This window comes from Brassica napus, chromosome A2 (genome assembly GCF_020379485.1).
Source record: "Brassica napus cultivar Da-Ae chromosome A2, Da-Ae, whole genome shotgun sequence".
In the NCBI taxonomy this organism is placed as follows: Eukaryota; Viridiplantae; Streptophyta; class Magnoliopsida; order Brassicales; family Brassicaceae; genus Brassica; species Brassica napus.
The window spans coordinates 3464096-3489833 of record NC_063435.1 but is presented as its reverse complement, the minus strand read 5'-3'; the positions used below and the strand labels follow the sequence as shown (position 1 = coordinate 3489833).

General features: G+C 28.9%; 2 protein-coding genes across 3 annotated transcripts; both read left to right on the top strand.

Moving 5' to 3' along the window:
- The first annotated feature begins 9319 nt into the window (after window positions 1-9319).
- LOC106410630 (lysosomal Pro-X carboxypeptidase-like) lies at window positions 9320-12420 on the top strand. Of its 2 annotated transcripts, none has more exons than XM_013851175.3 (9): window positions 9320-9780; window positions 10362-10548; window positions 10732-10865; window positions 11017-11129; window positions 11221-11470; window positions 11571-11726; window positions 11802-11881; window positions 11956-12005; window positions 12088-12420. In XM_013851175.3, exons 1-9 carry the CDS (start codon window positions 9394-9396, stop codon window positions 12225-12227), a joined length of 1497 nt encoding a protein of 498 aa, XP_013706629.1. In that variant the 5' UTR covers window positions 9320-9393; the 3' UTR covers window positions 12228-12420. The 2 variants fall into 2 exon arrangements, 1 of the variants encoding a protein (XP_013706629.1); XR_002657365.2 differs by having other exon boundaries at window positions 9323-9780; window positions 11579-11726.
- Window positions 12421-16656: 4236 nt separating this feature from the next.
- On the top strand, window positions 16657-19833 carry LOC106410629 (lysosomal Pro-X carboxypeptidase-like). Its single transcript, XM_013851174.3, has 9 exons — window positions 16657-17115; window positions 17203-17389; window positions 17681-17814; window positions 17990-18102; window positions 18189-18441; window positions 18563-18718; window positions 19045-19124; window positions 19210-19259; window positions 19403-19833. Exons 1-9 carry the CDS (start codon window positions 16723-16725, stop codon window positions 19543-19545), a joined length of 1509 nt encoding a protein of 502 aa, XP_013706628.1. The 5' UTR covers window positions 16657-16722; the 3' UTR covers window positions 19546-19833.
- The last annotated feature ends 5905 nt before the right edge of the window (window positions 19834-25738 follow it).

The following is a 25738-nucleotide window of genomic DNA, read 5'->3' as shown; positions in this document are numbered from 1 at the left end:
AAATTATTAATTTACTAAAAATATTTTAGATATATATATATATATATTCAAAATATTTTTTATACAAAAAAAAGTAGCCGGTTTCTTAATAGATTATTTAGTGTATAAAAGACATGTACCATATACTGTAAATACGTTGTATAATCTGATAAAATAATAAATTTTTCTAAATATCAAGAAATAATAAAGATGGATTCTATTTTGAATAAAAAGAAAAAAATAATATATATATATATATATATATTATATATATAAAATCTATGTTTACATACGATTTTACTTAAAATATTATATCATTTAATAAAAAATTGCCATATTTTGAATCAACTCAACTTGAAACCAATGAAATTTATAATGTATTAATTTATCATGTATAGAGTTTCTATTGTACTAGTCTTTTATACTGCATATGTATAAATTGTATAAAATGTATACTCTACTGTATGCAGCATAGGTATTATGGGAAGTCTGTGCCATTTGGATCGGCGGAAGAAGCACTGAAGAACGCCAGTACGTTGGGGTATTTGAACGGAGCACAAGCTCTGGCTATGCCGCGATTCTCATGCACGTTAAGGAGAAATATTCTGCGAAACATAGCTCAATTATCGTCGTCGGGGGATCCTATATGGTGGAAGTAAGTCCATGTTATTATGTGGTTTAACCAATCTAATAATTTCTCTTTAACAACTTACAATATATGAAATATTGTTTCGAGAAGAGTATTGTAAAAAAAAAAAAGTATTGTACATAATGATCTTCCTTCAACGGTCATTTTATATAGTGATATACATATGAGTAAAAATACGGTACCTTAAATAATGACAATCCTTTTTCATGGTACAAAAGTGTTAGCGGCGTGGTTCAGGCTAAAATATCCACATATAGCACTTGGGGCATTAGCATCCTCAGCTCCTCTTCTCTACTTCGAAGATACTCGTCCTAAATTTGGTTATTATCATATCATAACCAAAGTTTTCAAGGTACTAAATTATTTTAAAATATTAGACCATCTCAACATATTAATTTTTTATTCGGTTTGATATATGATAATTAATTCATTTCATTTATGACATTCTCATTAAAATTTTGCTGTTATAAGCTTAGTCTTGACTAATATGATTTCCTAAAATATATTTTACAAGGAAACGAGTAAGAGATGTTATAAAACAATCCGTAAATCTTGGAAAGAGATTGATAGAGTTGCTGCCAAATCCAACGGTCTCTTGATCCTTAGCAAAAAATTTCAAAACTTGCGCGTACGTAAGAATGATAGTGTTTCCTTCTCATGCTTCTAAATATGTAACCTACATTAGTACTTAAGCTGTTCTGTAACAAAAACAAATTTTCAGTCCATTGAGCCGTAGCTTCGATATCAAAGACTTTTTGGACTCAATATACGCAGAATCAGTTCAATTCAACGGGAACCCCGGTGATTGGGTGGCTACATTATGCAACGCAATCGACAACCCAACAAACCGTAAAAATTATGTACTTGACCGGATTTTTGCAGGTGTTGTTGCCTATTTTGGCAACCAATCTTGCTATGATACTGATTTGGTTATACAGCCCTCAAACAATGCAATTGCATGGAGTTGGCAGGCATGTAAACTTTGGGTTATAAAGCATATACATAAATTAATGCTATTATTCTAATCAATATATGGAAGAGATAACTTATACTAATGATCTATCAATAGGGCTGCAGCGAAATAGTGATGCCAATAGGACATGACAAACACGACACAATGTTCCAAACGGCTCCGTTTAATATGACCAGTTTTATTGACGACTGTAAGTCCAAATATGGTGTTTCTCCTCGGCCGCATTGGATCACGACTTATTTCGGCATTCAAGTAGTTAACTAATTTTAAAAGTCATATTATAAAAGGGTAGTTAATTTGATAGAAACTAATTAGTCATGTACAATATATTTATTACAGGATATCAAGTTAATTCTCCGAAGATTTGGGAGCAACGTCATTTTCTCTAATGGATTAGCAGATCCTTACAGCGTCGGCGGGTAACTAAACATAATAAATTTTACATCATCTGTTTAAATAGGTTACTGAATCAATACATATCATGGGCTTTCAGAGTTTTGGAGAATGTTTCAGGTACTGTAGTCGCCCTCAAGACACTTAATGGTAATTTGTTGAAAATTTCAGTTTAAATGAACTCTTCCCTCCTAAGCCAGACCACCATTGTGCATGAATTTCACTCTTTCAAGGAGGCTCTGGCCTCCCTTCATGGCGTGGTCTCTCTACCTCCACTAGGAGTTTCAATTGATTTGTTTCTTTGGATCTGTTGGGGTATTTGGCTGGCTAGGAATAAAGTGGTTTTTGAAAACAGAACATCGTCCCCTTCGGAGGTCTTTAGCCAATCAGTCAGGTATTCTAGGGAGTGGCAAAATGCCCAATCACACCAAGGTCAACAGCACACGCCTACCAATCTGCATGTTCAACCAAGAGTGGGTCGAGACACTATCATCTGTTACTCGGATGCAGCATGGAAACATAGTTCGCCGGTGGCAGGATGCGGGTGGTCCTTTCAATCTCCACAAGGACGCATACTGCTAAATGGTTCATGCACTCATCTCCACGTCAAATCTCCTCTACAAGCGGAAGCTCTGGCCCTAAGGGAAGCTATCCTCAATGCCAAGTCTCTCGGTTACTCAAAAATCTGCTTTAAGTCAGACTGTCAAGGGCTGCTAGCAGCTATCAACTCGAAGGTCCCTCCGGCTGAGCTCTTCGGAATCATCCGGGACATCGAATCTCTATCTTTCTCGTTTTCTGCATGTTCTTTTGTGTTTGTTTCTCGTACTGCTAATTCTCTGACTGACTCTTTGGCCAAGAGTGCCCTCTGTAATGGCTTCGCCCAGAACTAGTCTGCTTATTAATTAAAGTTTGTGTTCAAAAAAAAAAATGAACCATTACTCAAAACTCGAGTAAGAATTGAATTTCTTTGATACTGCGAACAGGAACACATTGCAAGACCTCAGCTCGAGGAGAAAAGACGATCCTAAATGGCTGGTGATGCAAAGAGAAAAAGAAATTAAAAATTGAATCTTGGATTTCAACCTATCAAAAAGATCTAAGAGGTTCAACATGTCATAATAAGCTTGGGTTATAATATATAGTCATCGTAAACAAATAAATTAAAAGTTCATAATATATCTTTAGTATGTAGGTCAATATTTTGTACTTGTCGTGGAGTCAGTCACTCGTCTTTAAAAATAAAATGGATATAAAAATTTATATTTACTTGGAAATTTTTATTCTTTTTTTTTTGTCAATGAAACATTTATTCAAGATGTTCAAGTCAAACGACTTGGGAACAAAACAGAGTATTTGAAATAATGAAAACAACAACATCAGAAGATGCCTTCAACACACCGAGACCTTCATGAGAAGGTAAAGGAACTTAACCCTCCTACCGGAACAAATAGAAGCCGCATTTGTGGCACAATTTATGAAGAGCCACCATTTGTAGCCTCAACGATCAGAGAGGACGATAGCCACCTAGGCATGTTCCTTGCAATATAGGACTGAAACCGACGGTATTTGGTGACTCATCGCAATCTCCACAGCTAAAAAAAATGGCATAAGAGGAGACAACCAGCAATCTCCCCAGCTATCGAACTGGAAATTTTTATTCTATTATGTTTTTTACACTTTTTTTCAAAAAAGGCGGAGTTTCTTACAAACATTCAAAATTTTCTTTATGATATAGAGGCGAATAAAAGTTCTACGCAATATCATATTTCCGCATTTCTCCATGATTAATAAATTCTTACAGTTCTACCATCTCAATGGAACTGGTCAATGGTGATACTATTCAGGAAAGTACATTACTAAAAGATGCGATTCCACCTTCTTCGTGGGGTTTGTTAATCAAGATAATATTGCTTTTTTCCGATAAAGGCTTTGCTCTTTCTTAACTAAAGTTACTATTTATGAGGTACCTAGAATTTAAAAACTACTATATCTCGATCCGCGCAACCGCGCGGATTTTTATTTTCATTTATTTTTATATAAATATTTTGTTTTCAATTCTAAATTGGTATATATTATAATATATATGTGTCTATCAATTTTTAAAATATAATAAGTTTACGGTATATTTTTTTCATTGAATAGATTGTTTCAAACTTTCACATGTATTTGTATCTTTTTCTATATATATATTTTCAGATTATTATTTTATTATTAAAATCGTAACTATATATAAAAATATTAGTAAAATATTGTTTTATTTTCATATTCAAAAATATTGTAACATTTCACAAGTTTAGAAAGTTTTTTTTTTAAATTAAACTTTTTGCTTCATAGATTTATATTATCGAGTAAATAATTAAATATTATCGAGTAAATAATTAAACATTTAGTTTGTTTAATTTTTAAAATAAACTATATAATTTAAATTTGTTTTTATTGGTTTAAGGTACTAAAGATTAATCATTGTTAGATAATATGATTTTTTATTTTAAAAGAAAATCTTTATAATTTTAAAAGTTAACATCGATAAATATTTAAATATTTAACATATGGAGGTATAGTATTACAATATTAAATTATATCTATTTAATTTATACTATCTATAAATCCAATAATTAATAGTTCAATAAAAAATTTGGTATGCCCAAAATTTAACTGATAAGATTAGAGATTAAATGTAACATGACTTTCTAGGAATAAATCCATTAAATCCAATTTTTAAAAAATCACACATGAATCAAGGTTGTGAGATTGCTGGTTGTCTCCTCTTATGCCATTTTTTGAAATTTTGAATGTTTGTAAGAAACTCCTCCTTTTTTGAAAGCGGCAGGATTTTGTTTTTTTTTTTTAAATATTCTATGAAAAAGAATCGTTAATTATAAAATTATGTTTTAAATTTTGATAGCCTAATATAGGGCATGTGCATAATATCTGCACCGGAAAACGCCCGAAGTTTAAGATACCGAACCCGATTGGATCAGGCTTAAATATATGAACGGGTCTATCTTCCAAAATCCCAAAAATCGATGCCAAAACTGACCCGTACCAAGAACCGAATGAGTATCCATACATATCCGAACATATAAATATATATTAGTTATAATTATACTTATAAATATAAATAAATTCTTTCGATACAATTTATCCAAATCAGATTGTATCATGGTTGTTTTCGGATAGTATCTATAAAATAATTAATATTAATAATTAGTCATAAATATAGGAATGACATTACATTGTAATTATCAAACTAAATTAAGGGCGAAATCCTATTAGGGATTTTTCCTTAATAGTATATATAATTATTTATTTTGTAATAAAATATTCTTATTTTATATTATCTTTGATTTTACTTTTTTACTTCTTTTTCAAAAATAAATAAATTTTATTTGTGCGGATCAAATTAGATATGCGATTAACTATATAAAAAAATTGAATATCTAAACACTAAATATCTGGATAATTGTAGATCGGATCGAATAAATGATTATTCGGACCACACATATCAGATCACAAATACCTCTTAAAATTTGGATATTTTTTTTTATATATCCACCACTAATTTGAATATGAAATTACGTATGAAGAAAACTGCTCTTTATGAATTCATGAAATGACCAATGGTATTTTTTTTTTTAGCAATACCAATGGTATCTAAAACCTACAAGTTGCTGATCTGGAAATTTTTTAAAGTAAGTGAAAGTTTGGGCCAGAGGCACCATTACATATAAAAGAAATGGGGTTACAGCTGAAAGTGATTTAGTGGAATATAATTGAGTGGAATGAATTATTTTTGGGGTTCCCACTAAAACTTGACCATCTTATATATTAAAACAGAAGTCATGACTTCTTTTCATGTGTGATTTTTTTAGTTTGGACCATTCTTAGAGAATATCATATTTTACATAAATTCATTATTATATCTTTTAATATCTTTATCTTTTTAATTGAAATACAAGTGAAAATATTTAAAATGTTGTAACAAAATGTTTTTAAGATCTTCTTAGAATCTTTTTAAATTTACTTTCAAAAATTAGTTAGTTTAATTTAAATTATCATAAAATATAATAAGAAATTAAAATTGAATATAGTTTTGGTTTATAAACGAAAATTTAAATAAAATGAAATTAATTAATTTCAAAAATAAATTTACAAATAATTTTTAAAGATTTTGTTAGAAATAAATATTTTATTTCTATTTTAATTTTTTCAAATTTTTTTTCTAATAAAATAAAAATCATGATTTTTTTATGAGTGATATTTTTATTTGGACCGTCATTTAAATTTTCTATTAAATGTATATCACTAATGGAAATATATATAATATTTTTAACTACTTTAATCATAATATCTTTTATATCTTTTAATTTTTTAAAAAAAAATTAAAATTTTAACAAATCTCTTGAAAAAGATTATAATAAGATCTTAATTGTCATAAATTGAATATATATATTTTCAACTAATTTTGTAATTAGTAATGAAATGTTACTAAAAGAATAAAATTATATCCTATTTTATCAATTTTATAATAATATCTATCATTTTAAAATAAAAACGTTATAGTGAACAAAATATGATAAAATTATTTTAAATTGATAAGTTAACATATTTTATTTTCATAAATATAAAATATTTATGCTAAAAATATAATATGTTGGTAAAATAGATTAATATTAGTAAACTATATAATACATGTATAAAAATTTAACTTATCTTAAACTTTTTTAATATACAGTAATTTATTATATAAAATTAATAAACATTAAAAAATTACTAAAGAAATCTAGCGATTTGAACTACGGATCATGATTATAATAAATTAAATACAAAATTGTTTTCATATATGTTGTTTCATGCATTAAAAAATTTAGTTTAGTAATCAAACGCAAATTCAATAGGACAAATATATAATAAGCAACATATATATGCGATGATTTTAATTTACTACATGAAAACTATAAAATTATTATATTTGGCATAATTATACAAATATTTAAATATGTGAGTAACATTAAAAATATATAATAATTATGTAAAACAAATATCTATATATACAAATGTGAAAATATATACCCGCACGGGTTGAACAAAAAAAAAATATATCCGCACGGTTGTGCGGGTGGAAATCTAGTTAGTTTATAAAACACATGTAAGAAAAATCACTACCAACTCCAACGGTTATATGTACAGACTAAAAATATTTTTAATATGCATGATGTGCTAAAAGAATAGCTAAATAAATAACTGAATAAAACGTGGGATAAATAATGAGAACATATATATTAATATATATTGAAGGATAATGTATCTTATTTTGCAAAGGATAATGTATTTTGTAAAATAGCATATCTTGTTGAAGATTTGTTTTGTTGGTCCAAGCCGGGAAACAAATTCTCGCAAACATGGAATTATATCGGTTCTTTACTTGGTCATCCATCTTATATATTAACAAAGAAATCAAAACCTTGATTCATGTGTGATTTTTTTTTAAAAATGACTTATGGACCTATTACTAGAAAGTTATTTTATATTTAATCTCTAATATTATCATTTAAATTTTGGGACTACCAGATATTTTTATTCGACTATCAATAATTGGATTTAAACAATTGATGATCCATTGGATTTATAGATAATATTAAATAAATAGATATAATTTAATGTTGTAATACTATGTTAATTATTTAAATATTTGTCGATGCTAACTTTTAAAATTATAAAGATTTTTTTTAAAATAACAAAAATCAAATTATCTAACAATGATTAATCTTTACTACCTTAAATCAAAGAAAACAAATTTTAAACTAGATAGTTTATTTTAAAAATTAAACAAAAACTAAATGTTTAATTATTTACTCGATAATATAAATTTATGAAGCAAAAAGTTTAATTTTTTAAAACTTTCTAAATTTGTGAAATATTAAAATATTTTTGAATATGACAATAAAATAATATTTTACTAATATTTATATATATAGTTATAATCTTAATAATGAAATAATAATCCAAATATATATATATATAGAAGAAGATACAAATACATCTGAAAGTATGAAATAATCTATTAAATGAAAAAATATACCGTAAACTTATTATGTTTTAAAACTTGATAGACACATATATTATAATATATATACCAATTTAGAATTGAAAACAAAATGTTTTAAAATAAATGAAAACAAAAACCTACGCGGTTGCGCGGATCAAGATCTACTTAAACATCTTAAATGATACAAATTCCCAAATTTCTGTGAAGTTTATGTCAGTTTGGATTTTGGTTTAGAATAATGTTGGTCCTATAATACACGTTTGTATGTATTCATTTTTTTTCAATTTTTACAGACTCTTTGCTAGACAGTATTTGTTTTTTTAGCAAAATGTTTTGGCAAATTATAAATAAATGATGTGTGTTTCGCCTATGATTTTCTTTTTGAAAAACAATACCGCAATATCATATAATCATAACGTGTTATCATAAAAAATCATAGTCGTGTTTATTGTGTCAACTATATAAATACTTGTATCCATAGATTCATGTAAAACTAGGAGTTTTATGTCTTTGGTAATCAGTTATAACTTATAAGTGAACTACTCTACAAATATGAATTTAACAATGATATATAAAGTACAAAAAAATCCAGAGTATTATAACAAACTTAACAAGGAAAAGATATATACTTTGTTAGTTAATCATATGGTTGTAATTTTACAATTAAATGATTATGTTTTTTTATATCAAAAATGATTATGTTTAAGTATACATATATACACATACGGGAAAACTTGAACGGACAAAAAACTAATGTATTATATAATGTAGGGCAAATCTCCCAAAACTCCTGAAATTTTTTTACCAAAAACACACAAAAATAAAAAATAAAATGACATTTTTTTTTATGAAAGGGTAAAAGACCATTATACACTTAAGATATATAAATATAAAAATAAATATTTTTTTTTTGAAAAAAATCAAACTCAACTTTTTCTATTTTTCGAAATCTTTTCTTTGTTAATTTTTATTTTTCAAATTTTCTGTTTTGAGATCTGAAAATTTCATTTTGAAATTGTTTACAAAAAATATATAACTCGGTGATTTTCATGTTTTCATGCACAGATATAAATATTTATAAAGTAAATATATTATAATAATTGATTGCTATTTACTTTTAATTATTGGAAAAAAAATCCTAAAACGCTATCCGAGAACTCCATCCCTCATATCTAAAATATAAGTCTATATTTATGATAAAAAAAATCAAATGTCATAGAATTTCTCTATATTATATTGCATTGTGTATCTTTTGGGATCTATACATAAATACATTGTTGCGTGAGCTCGACTTGAGAAGCCAATTTATATAAAGCACACTAACTTACTAAGATAAAACACACTCTAAAAATGTCTTTTCCATTTACGATTCTCCTACCATTGGTCTTCTTAATATTGTCGCCTTATTTCGTATCTCTCACACACTCCAAAGTCGCTCGACTTGGTATTTCCCCAACAACTAGACCGACAGAAACAGTACTGGAAAAAACAGAAACTTCTGATCTCAAATTCTTCTACTACGATCAGATTCTCGACCATTTTTCATTCACCCCCGAAAGTTACCAGACGTTTCAACAAAGATACGCCGTCGATTCCAAGCACTGGGCTGGTGCCAACGCCAGCGCACCTATCTTAGCTTTTCTTGGAGAGGAAGCGTGGTTAGAAGTTGATTTGCACGATGTCGGTTTTTTCCAAGATAATGGTCCTCGTTTAAAAGCCCTTTGCGTCTACATAGAGGTGTGTGTGTGTGACTTTACATCAGTATATTAATAGAGCACATACACCCGTAGTGTGTTCAGCTGAAACTCTTAAAAATTTAACAATAGTACTCTCTCTGTTTCTGTTTCGTAAAAAGTGTGACATTTTGGAGAGATTAAGAAAATGATTGAAATTCATTTATGTTTATATTAGTTACACATGTTTAACTAGTAATATTTGAAAGTATTAAAATTATTTATAAAATAAATACATTTTATAATTAATATTAAGGTTAAAGTAAATATAAATTGCACTGAAATTAAAATATCACTCTTTACCTAACAAGAAAAATGTCAAAATGAGACTCTTTGTGATAGTGGTTAATAGAATTATTAATTAAATTTATAAAATAGAAAAGCAGAATTAACAAAATAGGACTCATAAATTATGAGTTTCTCATGATTTTTTGAAAGCTTTTCAATGTAAGAACATCACTTGCTTTCTTTCTTTCATTTTTTTTTATTTTTTAGTGATGAGAGATTTAGTGCGATATCACAAATGTAGATGATCTTAGTTTCTTATATAGCATATGTATAAATGTATACTCTAACGATATGCAGCATAGATATTATGGAATGTCTATGCCATTTGGATCGGCGAAAGAAGCATTGAAGAACGCGACTACGTTGGGGTATTTAAACGCTGCACAAGCTCTGGCAGACTATGCCGCGATTCTCGTGCATGTTAAGGAGAAGTATTCTGCGAAACACAGCCCAATCATCGTCGTCGGAGCATCCTACGGTGGAAGTAAGTCCACGTTATTTTATATAGCTTACTTAATCTTTCTCTTTAATGTATATGGAATATTGTTTCGAGAAGAGTATTCTACGTAATGATCTCCCTTCAACGGTAATTTTAAAGAACGATACATATGACTAAAAATACAGTATCTTAAATAATGACAATTCTTTTTTTTCGTGGTACAAAAAGTGTTAGCGGCGTGGTTCAGGCTAAAATATCCACATATAGCACTAGGGGCATTAGCTTCTTCAGCTCCTCTTCTCTACTTCGAAGATACTCGTCCTAAGTATGGTTATTATCATGTCATAACCAATGTTTTTAAGGTAATATATACAATAGACCATTTGAACATATTAATTGTTTTGGTTTGATATATCATAATAAACCCACTTCAGTTATGCCATTCTCATTAAACTTGTGCTGTTAAAAGTTTAGTCTTGACTAATATGATTTCCTAAAATTTAATTTGACAAGGAAACCAGTGAGAGATGTTATAAAACTATTCGTAAATCTTGGAGAGAGATTGATAGAGTTGCTGCCAAATCCAACGGTCTCTTGATCCTTAGCAAAAAATTTAGGACTTGCGCGTACGTAAGAATAATAATTTTTCCTTTAATGCTTATCAATATGTAACCTACACTTCAGTACTTGAGTTGTTTTGTAACTAACAAATTTCAGTCCATTGAGCCGTAGCTTCGATATCAAAGACTTTTTGGACTCAATATACGCAGAATCAGTTCAATTCAATCGGAATCCCGGTGATTGGGTGGCTACATTATGCAACGCAATCGACAATCCACCAAATCGTAAAAATTATGTACTTGACCGGATTTTTGCAGGTATTGTTGCCTATATAGGCAACCAGTCTTGCTATGATACCGGTTTGTTTATACAGCCCTCAAACGATGTCATCGCATGGAGTTGGCAGGCATGTACACTACACTTTGGGTTATAAAAGATACACATAAAAGTAGTACTATTATTCTAATCAGTAGACAAGTTAAATTACATTAACGATCTGTTAATAGAGCTGCAGCGAAATAATGATGCCGATAGGACATGACAAACACGACACAATGTTCCAAACGGCTCCGTTTAATATGACCAGTGCTATTGACAACTGTAAATCCAGCTATGGTGTTTCTCCTCGGCCGCATTGGGTCACGACATATTTTGGGATTCAAGTAGTTAACTATTTTTAGTCTTATTATAAAGGGTAGTTTGATAAAAACTAATCAGTCACAATATATGTATTGCAGGATGTCAAGTTAATCCTCAGAAGATTTGGGAGCAACATCATTTTCTCTAATGGATTAGCTGATCCTTACAGCGTCGGCGGGTAACTAAACATAATATATTATACACCAACTGTTTAAATAGGTTATTTAATCAATACATGTTATGGGATTTCAGAGTCTTGGAGGATGTTTCAGATAGTATAGTCGCCATCAAGACACTTAAAGGTAATTTGTTGAAATTTTCAAATTAAATTAAGCATTACTCAAAAGTCGAGTAAAAATTGCATTTCTTTAATACTGAGAACAGGTACACATTCTCAAGATCTCAGCACGAGGAGAAAGGACGATCCGGAATGGCTGGTGATGCAAAGAGAAAAAGAAATTAAAATAATTGAATCTTGGATTTCAACTTATCAAAAAGATCTAAGAGGTCTTAACATGTCATAATAAGTTTAGATTATAATTTATATCCTTCGTAAAAAGTAAGTCTTACCAGAGAGGGTTCATAATATATCTTTAGTATGTAAGTGAATAATTTGTACTTGCCGTGGAGTCAGTCAGTAGTCTTTAAAAATGGAATGGATGTGAAAAACTATCCCCTTATAGCTTTATTTATTTTATTTTTGGTCGAATTCCTTTATACCTTTATTTGTTAATCCATCTGGACTAATTTCTCTAATTTATATATACTTGGAGAACTTTTTTTTTTTTTTACAAACATTCAGAATTTCAATATACTATAGTTTTTACAACCCACTTACAAATACATATTCAAAAATGTACCGCCTGATGATGCCATGGTCTAAACACACGTTTTCCTATTACCTGTCTTGTGCCCAAAGCCGCTCCTAAAATTTGATGGTTCCAAAAAGGCCTAATTAATTAATATTTGATCAAACCAAGCACCTCTCTAGCTTAGTAGCAGCCCACAACCAACCTTGCTTGTACCCGAACTTTAGGAACTGCATTGCAATAGTCTCTAAATCGCCTCTGTCAAAATTTAACTTCATGAACGACAATCACATGTTAACTACGCTCAGATTTTTAAAGTAACCATCCGATCGGAGAACGCTAACGAAAATCTTTTTTTTTTTTGTTAACAGAACCCTAATCACAATCACATATAAGGTTTACTACTGCCATAAAGTGAACAAACATATAAAAATATGACGTTAAAATATATGCAGATAAATTACTTCCCCGTACATATTCTAACGACAAATAAGAGTTTCACAAGTTTTTTTTTCTCAGCATACTTATTTTATTAAATACAAGACGATTATTGACCTGCAAGAACAAAATTTTAGACTTATTTTAGAGATTTTTAGAATTTGTTGTTAACTTTAATAAATTAAATAACATTAAAATCATGGACCAAAATACCTCAAGATAATGTCATATATATACGCCATCATGGGCTTTCGACATTAATTTCCAACCTTTGAATTTAATAAATTTATAGATTTTCCCAAAAATTTCGAGCTGTTGAAAATATCTTATGTTATATTTTTCTGTGGGCATCTAAATTTATTTGCTGATTTAAATTAGATTGGAATTATCTTTACGCAAGAATACTATTCTGAGAACATAAAAGTCTATATGATTGAATGGAATGAAACATATTATAGTCATAGTCTTAGGTAACAATTAACATCCTGTAATTAAACGTATTAATCATAATATCAAGTTATTGATAAAATTCGATTTTGATCTAATTAGGTCAAAACTTCATGAATACATGATAAGAAAAGTAGCTCATTCCGATTGAAAGTGTTCGCATGAAAGAGACATAAAAATAAGATGTGAACACAGACTAGATAGTCTGAACCTAATGAAAGAATAAAATTACCATTTGAAGTGAAGAACTTTATTAAATAATATATACTTTTCAATAGAATTTTGGTCAAAATTAATGGTTGAAAAATAGCTCACTCCCATTACAAGCAAAGAGGCTGGGTCCTCAAACACACTCGGTAGAAACTGTCCCCACGCAAATAAAAATCATATATATGATTGAGTGTTTGATTACTTTTAGTTTTAGCAACGGTACATATGTTGTAGTGTATGAGTGCATTATGAAAATATTCACTTTAATTTATCTAGCATACGGGTTGATGAATGTCATGTTCCGAAACTAAAGAACGGAATATTGGTTCACAAGGAGACTGGTTTCTTAACTTTTATTCGTTCTTACGGACTAATCTTGTCTGTAGAATAATGATTTATGTTTGTTTCCTATCTGTATAAACTATAAGTTGAAGATTCTATATGTTTTATCCACAAAATGGAAGTGAAAGTGTGAGCAATTGTTTTAAAAAAAAAAACTCTGTCAATGGCTGACTCATAAAGGATTTTCTTTGTATTCACAGTTATTTAGTTATTTGTTTGCTTAATAAAGTATATCACCCATTATAGAAAAGGTCTTGGCCAAAGCACTAATGTATGATAAGATCTGGTGTTTATAAACTATACATAAGAGACAGGGCCGTCTAGAATTATTTACGGACCCTGTTCAAAAAAAAATTAATTATATATTTAACAATGTGATGGAGTAATTTTAAAAAATATATAGCTTTATTTATATATATTTGACGTTTTTTGAAATTATAAGCTATAAGCTCTAAATTTAGTGCTATATCTAAAAGTTTAAAGTTTTATATCATAAATTATATATTTATTTACAAAAATTCTTCATTTTTTTTTATTTTTTACTTGGACCATGTTTGACCGCTCCACTTGAACGTGCTGTTAGACGGCCCTGATAAGAGAAGTAAAGAAACGATAGCAGATTCATGAAGCAAGCATGTACATTTGTGGTGCCAAAAGCCAGATCTGGATGAAAATATGCACGTCGCTTTGCACGCGCAACCTTTACCAGCATGACAACATCAATATATGGAAAGTAAATTATTTGAGTTACTTTAACGCAACATCCTTTTATAATACTATATAAGACTATTTATGACATCATTATTAACATTCACTGCTACAACGATAGCATTCAGAAAGTTAAAAAATTAGGCAGCAATAACAGGTGAAAATGATAAATTTCGAATTAATTATGTACAGTACACAGTACAAAAAACATTACAAATGTCCAACCAAAAAGAATATCTCTCATATGTTAAAATCATCAATATGCTCAATGTGCTCTCTATGTAGTCAATACTGTAATAGAAATAAAAATGAAGTTAGCAAATGCATATTGATAGTGGTTGATAATATTCCATTGAAACATCAGGAACGAGAGCACCGTTGTTGGAGGTCGTTGTCCCCCATCAAACATTTCGGACAAGTCAAAGAAAGTGTTTGGTTAAAATATTGACCTACATTTTAACAAATTATAAACAAAACAAAAATTTGTGAATCTTCTAAATAACGAAAATTGTCCTATATATGCAACTAACGAAAAACCTTAAATTATCTAAATGATCTGCCAAGGATTTTCCACGGATGTTCCATTACCGTGTGAGTTTTTTTTTCTTTTCTTTTGAGAAAGATTACCGTGTGAGTTGGTTCTACGTAATAAGTTAAAGGTCACATAATATGTATAAGTTTGTGATAAAGTAAACATTGCAATTCTGACTAGTATATGTATGTGACAAAAATCTTTTTTTTAAGGATACTATGCGGCTTAAATGTAGCTAGGTAGCCAGAAATTGGCTTTGGCTCATAACGTTGGCAATGTTTCGTTTGCCACACAAACATCGTGGCCAGGCTATAGCTGAGACGAACGCATAGCCGTATAGTTTCACTTGCAAGTTGAACGGTCAAAAAGATTCTAAAACTTTAAATTTTTAATTATACTTATAAATTCAAAGCACAAAATTTTAAAATAAAATTAAAATATATAGATTAAAGTATTAACTTTAAAAATAAATTATTAATTTCTTTATATAATGTTGTTAATTTTTTTTTAACAGGCCCCTAAATAATTTGAGAAGAATTTTTGTTTCTTTGTCATTTGATTAGCCATACTTTGACAACAAATTAAGTAGAAAACAAATTTGTAGTCAATTGTGACAAATTTGTGGTAATCAAAGAGTTGTCTTTGTCCAAGTCCGTGGTTAAAAGATAGATTTTTTTTAGTATACATTACTATGTTTCACGGAAGCTTCATCCGACGTCCGGTTCCCAACCGGAATCGGAAACTTGCGCTTCCAAAAGGTTTCTAAAATATTTTCTTTAAAAACCTGTTAGAATCACGCTTCCGTTTTTAAAAAAATGCAATGTATATCAGTAAAAAATAAAACCATAGTTTTAATCTATATAAAATAAAAATAATAATAGTAATGAATATTGAGTTATAAATATACAAATATTAAAACTAATACTATAAATTATCTTTATGCATTGAAATTTTTTATTAAAGATATAGCACATTGAAATATATTGCGTCAATTATTTATGAAGTATTAAAAATAACTAATATAATATTTTTTTATAAACTTAATTTATGTGTATTTTTACAGTTTTAATATAAAATCATTTCAAAATTATTATAAATGAATAAATGTTTTGTTTCAAATTTAAATCATATAATTTTTAGTCTTAATTTTTTAAATTTTTTTATATATATGTATATATATATATGGATATATGCTTCCAACACGTATCCGCTTCTTAATATTTTTAAAAAATTTTGCTTTTGCGCTTCTTTACGCTTCTGCTTCCACGTACCCGCTTCCGTTTCCGCTTCCACGTATCCGTTTCCGTTTCCACGTAACACACATAAAAATGAATGGGTAACGGTTTATATATACATACATATATATAAAAGAATGCACGTATACAAATATTTGAATTATATAGAAAACAATTCGCACGACAAAAGGGATTATAACTTTTTGGCAACTATATAAAGGCTTGCATGAGCTTACGCCAACTTAGAGATCATTAATATACCACACTAAAGTTACTAGGATTAAACAAAACACTTAAAATGTCTCTTACGTTTCCAATTCTCCTTCTACTGATATTCTCAACATCGTCATCTTTTTTCATCACTCTTGCTCACTGCAAGATCCCTCGACTTGGGATTTCCCCAAAAATGCTAAAGAATGAACCTGATTCACCGACGCAAAAACTAAACGACCCCGATCTAAAAATGTTCTACTTTAATCAGAATCTCGACCACTTCACATTCACACCAAAAAGCTACATGACATTTCAACAAAGATACGCCATCGATTCAAAACACTGGGCTGGTGCTAAAGACAATGCACCGATATTAGCGTTTCTTGGAGAAGAATCCTCGTTAGATTCGGATTTGTCTGCCATCGGTTTTCTTCGTGACAACGGTCCTCGTTTAAAGGCGCTCCTTGTCTACATAGAGGTGTGTGTGGCTATAAAGAACTGCGCGGTTAGATTAGATATATCTTTAACATTGTATGTATGTAAATGTATACCATATATAACGCAGCATAGGTATTATGGGAAGACGATGCCATTTGGTTCTGCAGAAGAAGCATTGAAGAACGCGAGTACCTTGGGATATTTGAATGCAGCACAAGCTTTAGCAGACTATGCATCAATTCTCTTGCATGTTAAAGAAAAGTACTCAACCAAACACAGTCCTATCATTGTCATAGGAGGATCATATGGTGGAAGTAAGTCCATACTCACTACTATATATACATATAGATACCATATATACAAAATATCGTAACCATAACCTTTGTGGTCTATGGTGTACCCTTGAACATTTTACTACCATCAGTATATGGTATTTTGTTTATTTGATATAGTTACCATTTAACATTTTACTATGATTACTATATGAAATCTTGCTTAGGGTGGAGTATTCTATATGATTTCTCAGTGATAATATTAAATATCGTTATATGATTAATAAAAGGTAAAATGAATAATCATTTTCTTTTATGTTTCTTGGTACACAGTGTTAGCGGCATGGTTCAGGCTAAAATATCCGCACATAGCACTCGGGGCATTAGCATCTTCAGCTCCTCTTCTCTACTTTGAAGATACTCGTCCTAAATTTGGTTACTATTATATTGTAACCAAGGTTATTAAGGTAATAATAATTATTCAGTTATTCAATTACTACAGAACATATTAATACATAAGATATCTTTTTCTATATTTTTATTTCTACTATTCCGTTTTTCACTAATTTTTGTTTTAGGTTATTTAATTGTAGTCTAACTAAATACTGATTTCATCTTTTCTTCTTCCATATATTCCTCAAGGGAACGAGTGAGAGATGTTATAACATGATCCGCAAATCTTGGAAAGAAATCGATAGAGTTGCTGCCAAACCCAATGGTCTCTTAATCCTTAGCAAACAATTCAAAACTTGCGCGTAAGAAAGACTTTTTTGTTAAAAATAAAATTCAACTAATCTACAATTTATACTTATTTCGTCCATATATACAATTATATTTCCAGTCCATTGAACGCAAGCTTCGATATCAAAGACTTCTTGAGTACAATATACGCCGAAGCTGTTCAATACAATCGGGGTCCTAGTTATTCGGTGACCAACGTGTGCAACGCAATCGACAACAACCCACCAAACAGTAAAAAAGGTTTACTTGATCGGATCTTCGCAGGTGCTGTCGCTTTATTAGGCAACCAATCTTGCTATGACACCAATATGTTTGCGCATCCTACAAACAATAATAAAGCATGGAGATGGCAGGCACGTAAATTCACGTTAAAAACCATGTTGAAACCTGATAGAGTGTATACGTAGAAAAATTATGTTTGATTTTAATTCGTCTAACCGATACCTAAAATGTCATGAAACGATTTCTGTATAGACCTGCAGCGAGATAGTGATGCCGGTGGGGTATGACAAACAAGACACGATGTTCCCAACAACACCATTTAACATGACCAGTTACATTGAGCGATGTAAAGCTGATTATGGTGTCACTCCTCGGCCACACTGGATCACGACGTATTTTGGAATTCAGGTATATATAATTAGAAAGGTATATTATATATAATTAAATAAAAAAATTTTGGTCGCGAAGTATATATATAATTTTTTTTTTTTTGTAAACAAGTATATATATTATAAGTTAACTAATCTCATACTCATATATTATCAATAGCATCCTGTTTGGGGCACAAGTTAGTATTGTTACATTCTTAATTTTGTGTTTAGGTGTAAAAGGGACCAGAGATTTTCTTGGTCGCTTTGAATATATTTGGACCGATATTAATGTTAATAGTTTAGTAATTTTGATAAAACTAATCAGCTAGAACTTACTTTTCAAATGTTATATATATTGTGCAGGATGTGAAGCTAATCCTCCGAAAATTTGGGAGCAACATCATTTTCTCTAATGGATTGTCAGATCCTTATAGCGTCGGCGGGTAATAACATAATACAAATTGATTAATAAATTAAGATATATAATACACAAATGTTTTACGGGGTTTCTTTTTAACATATTTTCAGAGTTTTAGAGGATATTTCAGATAGTGTTGTCGCCATCAAATCAAATAATGGTAAATTTTCATTTGTATTTAAGCATATTCAACAAGTTGTTTAAGAATATGATGATGAACTCCTACGTTCATCCTATTCTTGAACTCCAACGTATAAGAAAAAAAAAACTCCCAGGTAATTTTAATAAATTTTAAATGAGCAGGTTCACATTGTCAAGACATTGTCATGAAGATGAAAGGAGATCCGGAGTGGCTGGTGATGCAACGAGACAAGGAGATTAAAATAATTGAATCTTGGATTTCAACGTATCAAAAGGATTTAAAAGCTCTTAACATATCTATCTAAGTTTGGTTATAATATACACAATATATAGAAATCAATAAGTGGTTCTTGTCCTGGTTGAGAGGCATGGTCAAATGAAGATCGATCGGTATGAAAGCCAGTAAATACTGTGAATCTTATTATGGTATTCCTCCTAGGCCACATTGGAATCAAAACGAATTATATTATGTAATAATTTTGAAGTCATATTTATTAGATCTATGGTGGAGGTCTCTAAGCCATCCTTCAAGATGGATTAATGTATTTGTATTTATACTCTTTTCCTTCACTAATCACGCGACTATTATTATTCATGGGCTTATGCTAAAAGGACCATAATCTGATTTATAAAAATGGGCTCAATTTACAAAACTTCTTGAGAGTTTTTCTTGGCCACATAAGAGTTTCAATAACTCTTCCAAGTTCAAATACTTCACCCATTACACCATCCCCATCTATGGGTTCTTCCACTAGTATCTCACAATTAATTTACCTTCAAATAAGACAAAATTGCATAAAAAAACTTCAAAATAGAATTCATCAATACTTTTAAGTTATTTTACTAACATATTAAACCCTCAAATTGGCTTTTGTCCTTTTGAATCATAAAAAAACTTTCAACATGGCTTACTTATTCATCAAGTCCAAAATATGACTTGTTAACCTTTAAATAAGATGACATGACAGTTTTTTATAATATTTTTTAATTAATAAGAAATAAAATAGGAAACATAAATAAAAATTAGAAAACTACAAAAAATAATAAAATTTAAAAGTTTTTCATTTTAAAATGCAATTTTCACAAAACAGTAAAAATTTGTTTTTAAATAAATCATGTAAAAGCTAAAAAAAATCAAAAAATAAAATAATTTCAAACATAATAACATTAACAATAACACTTTTAGTCACATCACGATTAAGAGTATATATTTTTCATCATATCACCAATGACAAGGGCGTCAGAAACCATTATTATCAATATGTCAAAATTTGCCCATGTTTCAAAAATATCACCTTCCAAATTATTATTTTTTAATCTTAAATTCTACCTTCCAAATTTAAATCATGTCTAGATTAATCAACTCTATGGATATAAATGTTATTCACTTGTTTAAAACTAAATGTAAATGTGGGTTAAGATAAACATGAAAAATAATATTAAAAATGTGGTAGTTTAAGCTATTTTTCATTCTATTTTGAAAAAAAAAATTATGCGATATTTTCGTAAAAATAATAAATAAGAAGGGAGAGCACTTATAAGTTATAATATCTGAAAAGATACACTTTTAGAACTCTATTAAAAATCCATTTGTCTACTTGTACTTTTAGAATTGGTTAAAAAACTTTTGTTTTTAAAATTTAATTATAAACTTAAATATATCAATAATATATTCATTTATAATCATAAAATATTATTTAAACTATCTAAATGATGGGGTTGTTCTTAGACCATCTCCAACCCACCTATATTTTTCCTCTATATTTTTTTCTAAAATAAAGAATCTCTATTAGAGAGGTGGATTTGCTCCAATATATACCTCTATAGAGTTCTTCTATTTATAAAGGAAAATATAGAGATGTGATAATTTCACTTCTAAATATAGAGGCAAAAAGTAACATTCATTTATATTTTTTTTTAAATAGAAAAATTTTATTATAGAATCATATATTAGAGCAAATTCACTTTTATAATAGTGATCTCTATTTTGAAAGAAAATATAGAAGCATGCTCTTAGTTCCATTGAAGCGTCCATAACATACAGTAATGACAATCTCATTATATATATCTTACCTTAGTATAAACTTCTTTAAAGATATAAAATGAAAAATAAAGAAAACGAGGTGAGAGGTGAAAAATTAACGGTCTTCTTCTGAGATCTTCAACAAAAAATAGAACTACTCTTGACATAAGTGCTATCCTAGGAGTGTCTTAGGTTTTTTTGTGTATTAAATTTTAATCATCAATTAAGTTGTATTAAAATTAATCATATTATATCTCTTAGATACTAGAGGTAAGATACTTAAAACATGCACATTGGAGAAAACCTTTGCCGGTTTCTCATATACAATATTTAATTTTTATGTTTTTTTTAATTAATTGAGTTATTGTGCAGTTGAAATGTGTAGAATTATCTCTCACCATCTCATCTGTGGTATTTTCATAAACAACCGATCTAAAAAGTTATCATTCTTTTTCCTATTATTTCAATTATTTTCATTAATTTAAGTGGTAGGTACTCAGTAAGATACTCTTACTAATGGTATCCTAAGAACATGATTACCGCTAAAAAACTGTGATAGTTTCTATAAGAATATATGAATATTATGACTATATATCTACCTTTAAAAAAATATAACCAATAATCAAGTAACATATGCACTTGAGATTTTTAAGGGTATCTTAAATTTCCTAAATGAGAATTTATCTTTTTCCTCTTTCATCAGTTCTTACTAATTTTAATTTTTGTTTATATTGAGATAGTTTTAACTTTTAAGAACTTACGGATAACGTTGCTTTTACTGATAGGAATGCTCTAACATTAACTGTAATACCTTGTTCGCCATTATTATTAATGTTTTGACTGAAATTTAAGGCACGTAGAAATGTTTGTGTTGAAACTTGAAACCAATAAATTTATGTTCAAGTAAGTTGATATCTAATTATATATTCGTTTCTGAATAAATGACACTTAGACACTTTTCACACAGACTAAAAAAGTAGCAGAAATATATATAAGTTATTTAATTACATCTGTCTGACCAATAGTATTTGAGATAAATAAAATTATTTATAAAACCAATGCAGTTTGCAATTAATTTTCAGCTGAAAGTAAGTATAATCTGCATTGGAATTGTAAAGTGACACTTTTGTGTAACAAAAAAAAAAAGTTAGAATGACACTTATTATGAAACAAAGGGAATATTGTATTGTACTCCCTCCGTTTTTTAATATAAGTCGTTTTAGAGAAAAAATTTTGTTCCAAATTATGTCGTTTTCGGTTTTCTATGTAACATTTATTAATAATTAATGTTATTTGACCAATGATAATATATCTTTTATTTTTCTATTGGTTGAATTGTGGTTAGGTAAATAATTAATAATGTTTTTGTTTCGAAAATGTAAGAAATTAATGCTTTTCTTAATCTATGTGCATAGCTTTAAAACGATTTATATTAAAAACGGAGGGAGTATATAACAATAAAATTTACGTTATACAAGACACTGAAATAAGGTACAAAGAAATATTTGTGTTGAAACCAATAAATTTATGTTCAAGTAAGTTGATATCTAATCATATAGTGTATTATAAATAACAACAAAATTTGGATTAATACAAGACGAGACATTACAAAACAAATGTTGATGACAAGCTAAAGGTGAAGCGAAGATAAATTTATGGTTTGAACAAAAAAAAGGAGTTCTTTACTAATGTATTTGCCTGGAAACAATATAAAAGACAATCCCATGGAATGTGACACCACACCTTAACTTAGCCACAAAGGAAGAAAAAAGTATTGCTTTTGTTTTTATGTTATATATCATTTTATTTGCATGAATTGCTACAACTGAAAGCTCATTCACCTAAATAAAATTATATAAAAGAAGCTTTTAAACACTTAAAATATACAGTAAAACAGATCAAAAGATAATCTATGTATCGAACTAATACCAATGTTCTAAAAATCGTTTATACTCCCGCCTAGACGGAAAATTAGCTTTTACTTAAATATTTTTTCTTATAATCCAATTTATATGCTTCAAAACGGTTTAAATTAGTTAAAGAGAATTTATACTCCCTACACACCAATTCTCTCCTATTTGCACCATACCCTATATTCCTCCAATTTTCTTCCTCCCATCATTACTATTCTCCCCCCCCCCCATTCTATGGTATCCCATCTTTGTTAGTATATTGAGCTAATTTGCTCTTAGTTAAAACCCAATTAAAATTGGTTTAAAGTGATGTAAATTAGTCAAAATATGTTAAATTAAGCAATTATGTTAGTACAAATCTATAAGTTTAATTAATTTCTTTTTTTGTATATATAATTTATATAATTCATCAAAATATTTTTTAATTAATTAAAAACTAAAATATCTTATAGAAATGTAATATGTATATAAATAAATCAACAATTCGTTAACGTCTAAGCTCCGACTAAACTTTGAATAATCCACATATTCGTTAATTTCCTATAAAGCATCTAGTTACCGCCTAGCGATTATTTGAACATTGACTTAAACTATAAAAAATGACTAAAGGAATCCCAAAAACCAAATCTATAATTAACAGTGACTAACATAGCTTATAACTGGATTACTTGGTACTTAAGTTTTTGTTTGTTTGCTCTCTCTCTAGACGATTCGGTTATGTCAGTTTCAGTTTACACACATAGCATATATCCTCTAATACTAAACCTTAAGGGATTTCTCATCATCTGGTTTCAAATCAATTTTTTTTTGTATAAACCTAATGTTCTTTTTGGTACAAGGGAGGTACATGAAAAGAAGTTGTCGACAAATGTTCAGTTTATTTTATCCAATTTTATATTGTAGATGAGGAAAGAGAAAAAGAAATGTCAAAGCAAAAGGCATGATATAATTGCTATGTGGGTTCTGCTTAGTAACAATCGGAAAAAGAAGAAGAGAAATTGCCATGATTAATTGAGCTGCTTCCTAAAGACATAAGACCACTTGTAAGTTTATTTAATTAATTAGATACTCTCACGTCGATGATGTAACACAAAACATCTTCTAACTCATCCATATAATACTTACCCGAGGAGGGTATTACTTGAGATATGTACGACCTACGTTGCACGGAAGCTTCATCGGACGTCTGCTTCCCGCTTCGGAATCGGAATCGGAATCAGAACCTTGTGGAAACTTGCGGAATCTCGCTTCCAAAACGTTTCTAAAATATTCTCTTTAAAAACCTGTTGGAAGCTTATGATTCCGTTTTGGAATCACGCTTCCGTTTAAAAAAAATACAATGTATATCAATAAAATATAAAACCATAGTTTTAATCTATATAAAATAAAAAAATTAATAGTAATGAATATTGAGTTATAAATATACAAATATCAAAAATAATACTATAAATTATCTTTATGCATTGAGATTTTTTTATTAAAGATATAGCACATATTGAAACATATTGTGTCAATTAGTTATAAAGTATTAAAAATAATTAATATAATATTTTTTGTAAACATAATTTATGTGTATTTTTACAGTTTTAATATAAAATCATTTCAAAATTATTATAAATAGATAAATGTTGTATTTCAAATTTAAATCATATAATTTTTAGTCCTATTTTTTAAAAATTTTTACATATATATATATATATATTTATATATGGATATACGCTTCCAACACGTACCCGCTTCCTAATATTTTAAAAAATCTCGCTTCTGCGCTTCTTTACGCTTCCGCTTCCACGTATCCGCTTCTGTTTCCATGTAACATAGGAATCCAATTCACCCTTCCATTTGACTTTCATGAGTCACCACCATGCTGCTACATATGAAACCTTTTTTTTTATGAAATCAAATAACCAGTCAAGTCGTGGAGTTGCAAATTAATCAACTTGAAATATTCAATCTTTCAATGCTACGTGAAAAAGTATAACCTGCCTTTTTCTATGAACTATTAGCTTCAACATATGCAAACAAAAACAAAAAAACATATGCAAAAACATGTATTTAAATACATAATTCTGTATGAATAAATAAAGCAAGAGGTACGCATTATGTGGTTTAGGTAAAAAAGAAAAGAAAAAAAGCGAAAGGAGATGATGGTCTTCCTTTTTTGTTAAGAAAAAAACCCTAATCTTTGTTTGCATATATAGTTTTACCTTTTGTATTTGATAAGTCATAACTTGTTTGTTAAGCAACTTTTACCATGCATTTTAAACATTTCAATATCTATCAATTTAAATTCCGGTGGAATTATGGAAAAAACTTTTAATTGTATACTCTTCACGTCAATGATGTAACACAAAACATCTTCTAGCTCATTCATATATTACTTATCCGAGGAGGGTATTACTTGAGATATGCACGACTAATTCAAAAACTCTACGAATGCCATCATGCAGATGAACAGATCACAAGACAATTTGTTTTAATAGATAAATCAAAAGGCGCGTTAAAATTACGCATTATGTGGTTTAGGTAACCAGAAGAAACAAACAAAACAAAGCAAAAAGG

What these genes read in the sequence shown, in the direction of transcription:
- LOC106410630 (XM_013851175.3), top strand. Translation starts at nt 9,394, where the DNA reads ATGTCTTTTCCATTTACGATTCTCCTACCATTGGTCTTCTTAATATTG. An exon ending in CGACATATTTTGGGATTCAA is followed by an intron (nt 11,727 to 11,801) that starts GTAGTTAACTAT and finishes TATGTATTGCAG; the next exon opens with GATGTCAAGTTAATCCTCAG. An exon ending in CGCCATCAAGACACTTAAAG is followed by an intron (nt 12,006 to 12,087) that starts GTAATTTGTTGA and finishes TACTGAGAACAG; the next exon opens with GTACACATTCTCAAGATCTC.
- LOC106410629 (XM_013851174.3), top strand. Translation starts at nt 16,723, where the DNA reads ATGTCTCTTACGTTTCCAATTCTCCTTCTACTGATATTCTCAACATCG. An exon ending in AAACAATTCAAAACTTGCGC is followed by an intron (nt 18,103 to 18,188) that starts GTAAGAAAGACT and finishes TTATATTTCCAG; the next exon opens with TCCATTGAACGCAAGCTTCG. An exon ending in ATAAAGCATGGAGATGGCAG is followed by an intron (nt 18,442 to 18,562) that starts GCACGTAAATTC and finishes ATTTCTGTATAG; the next exon opens with ACCTGCAGCGAGATAGTGAT.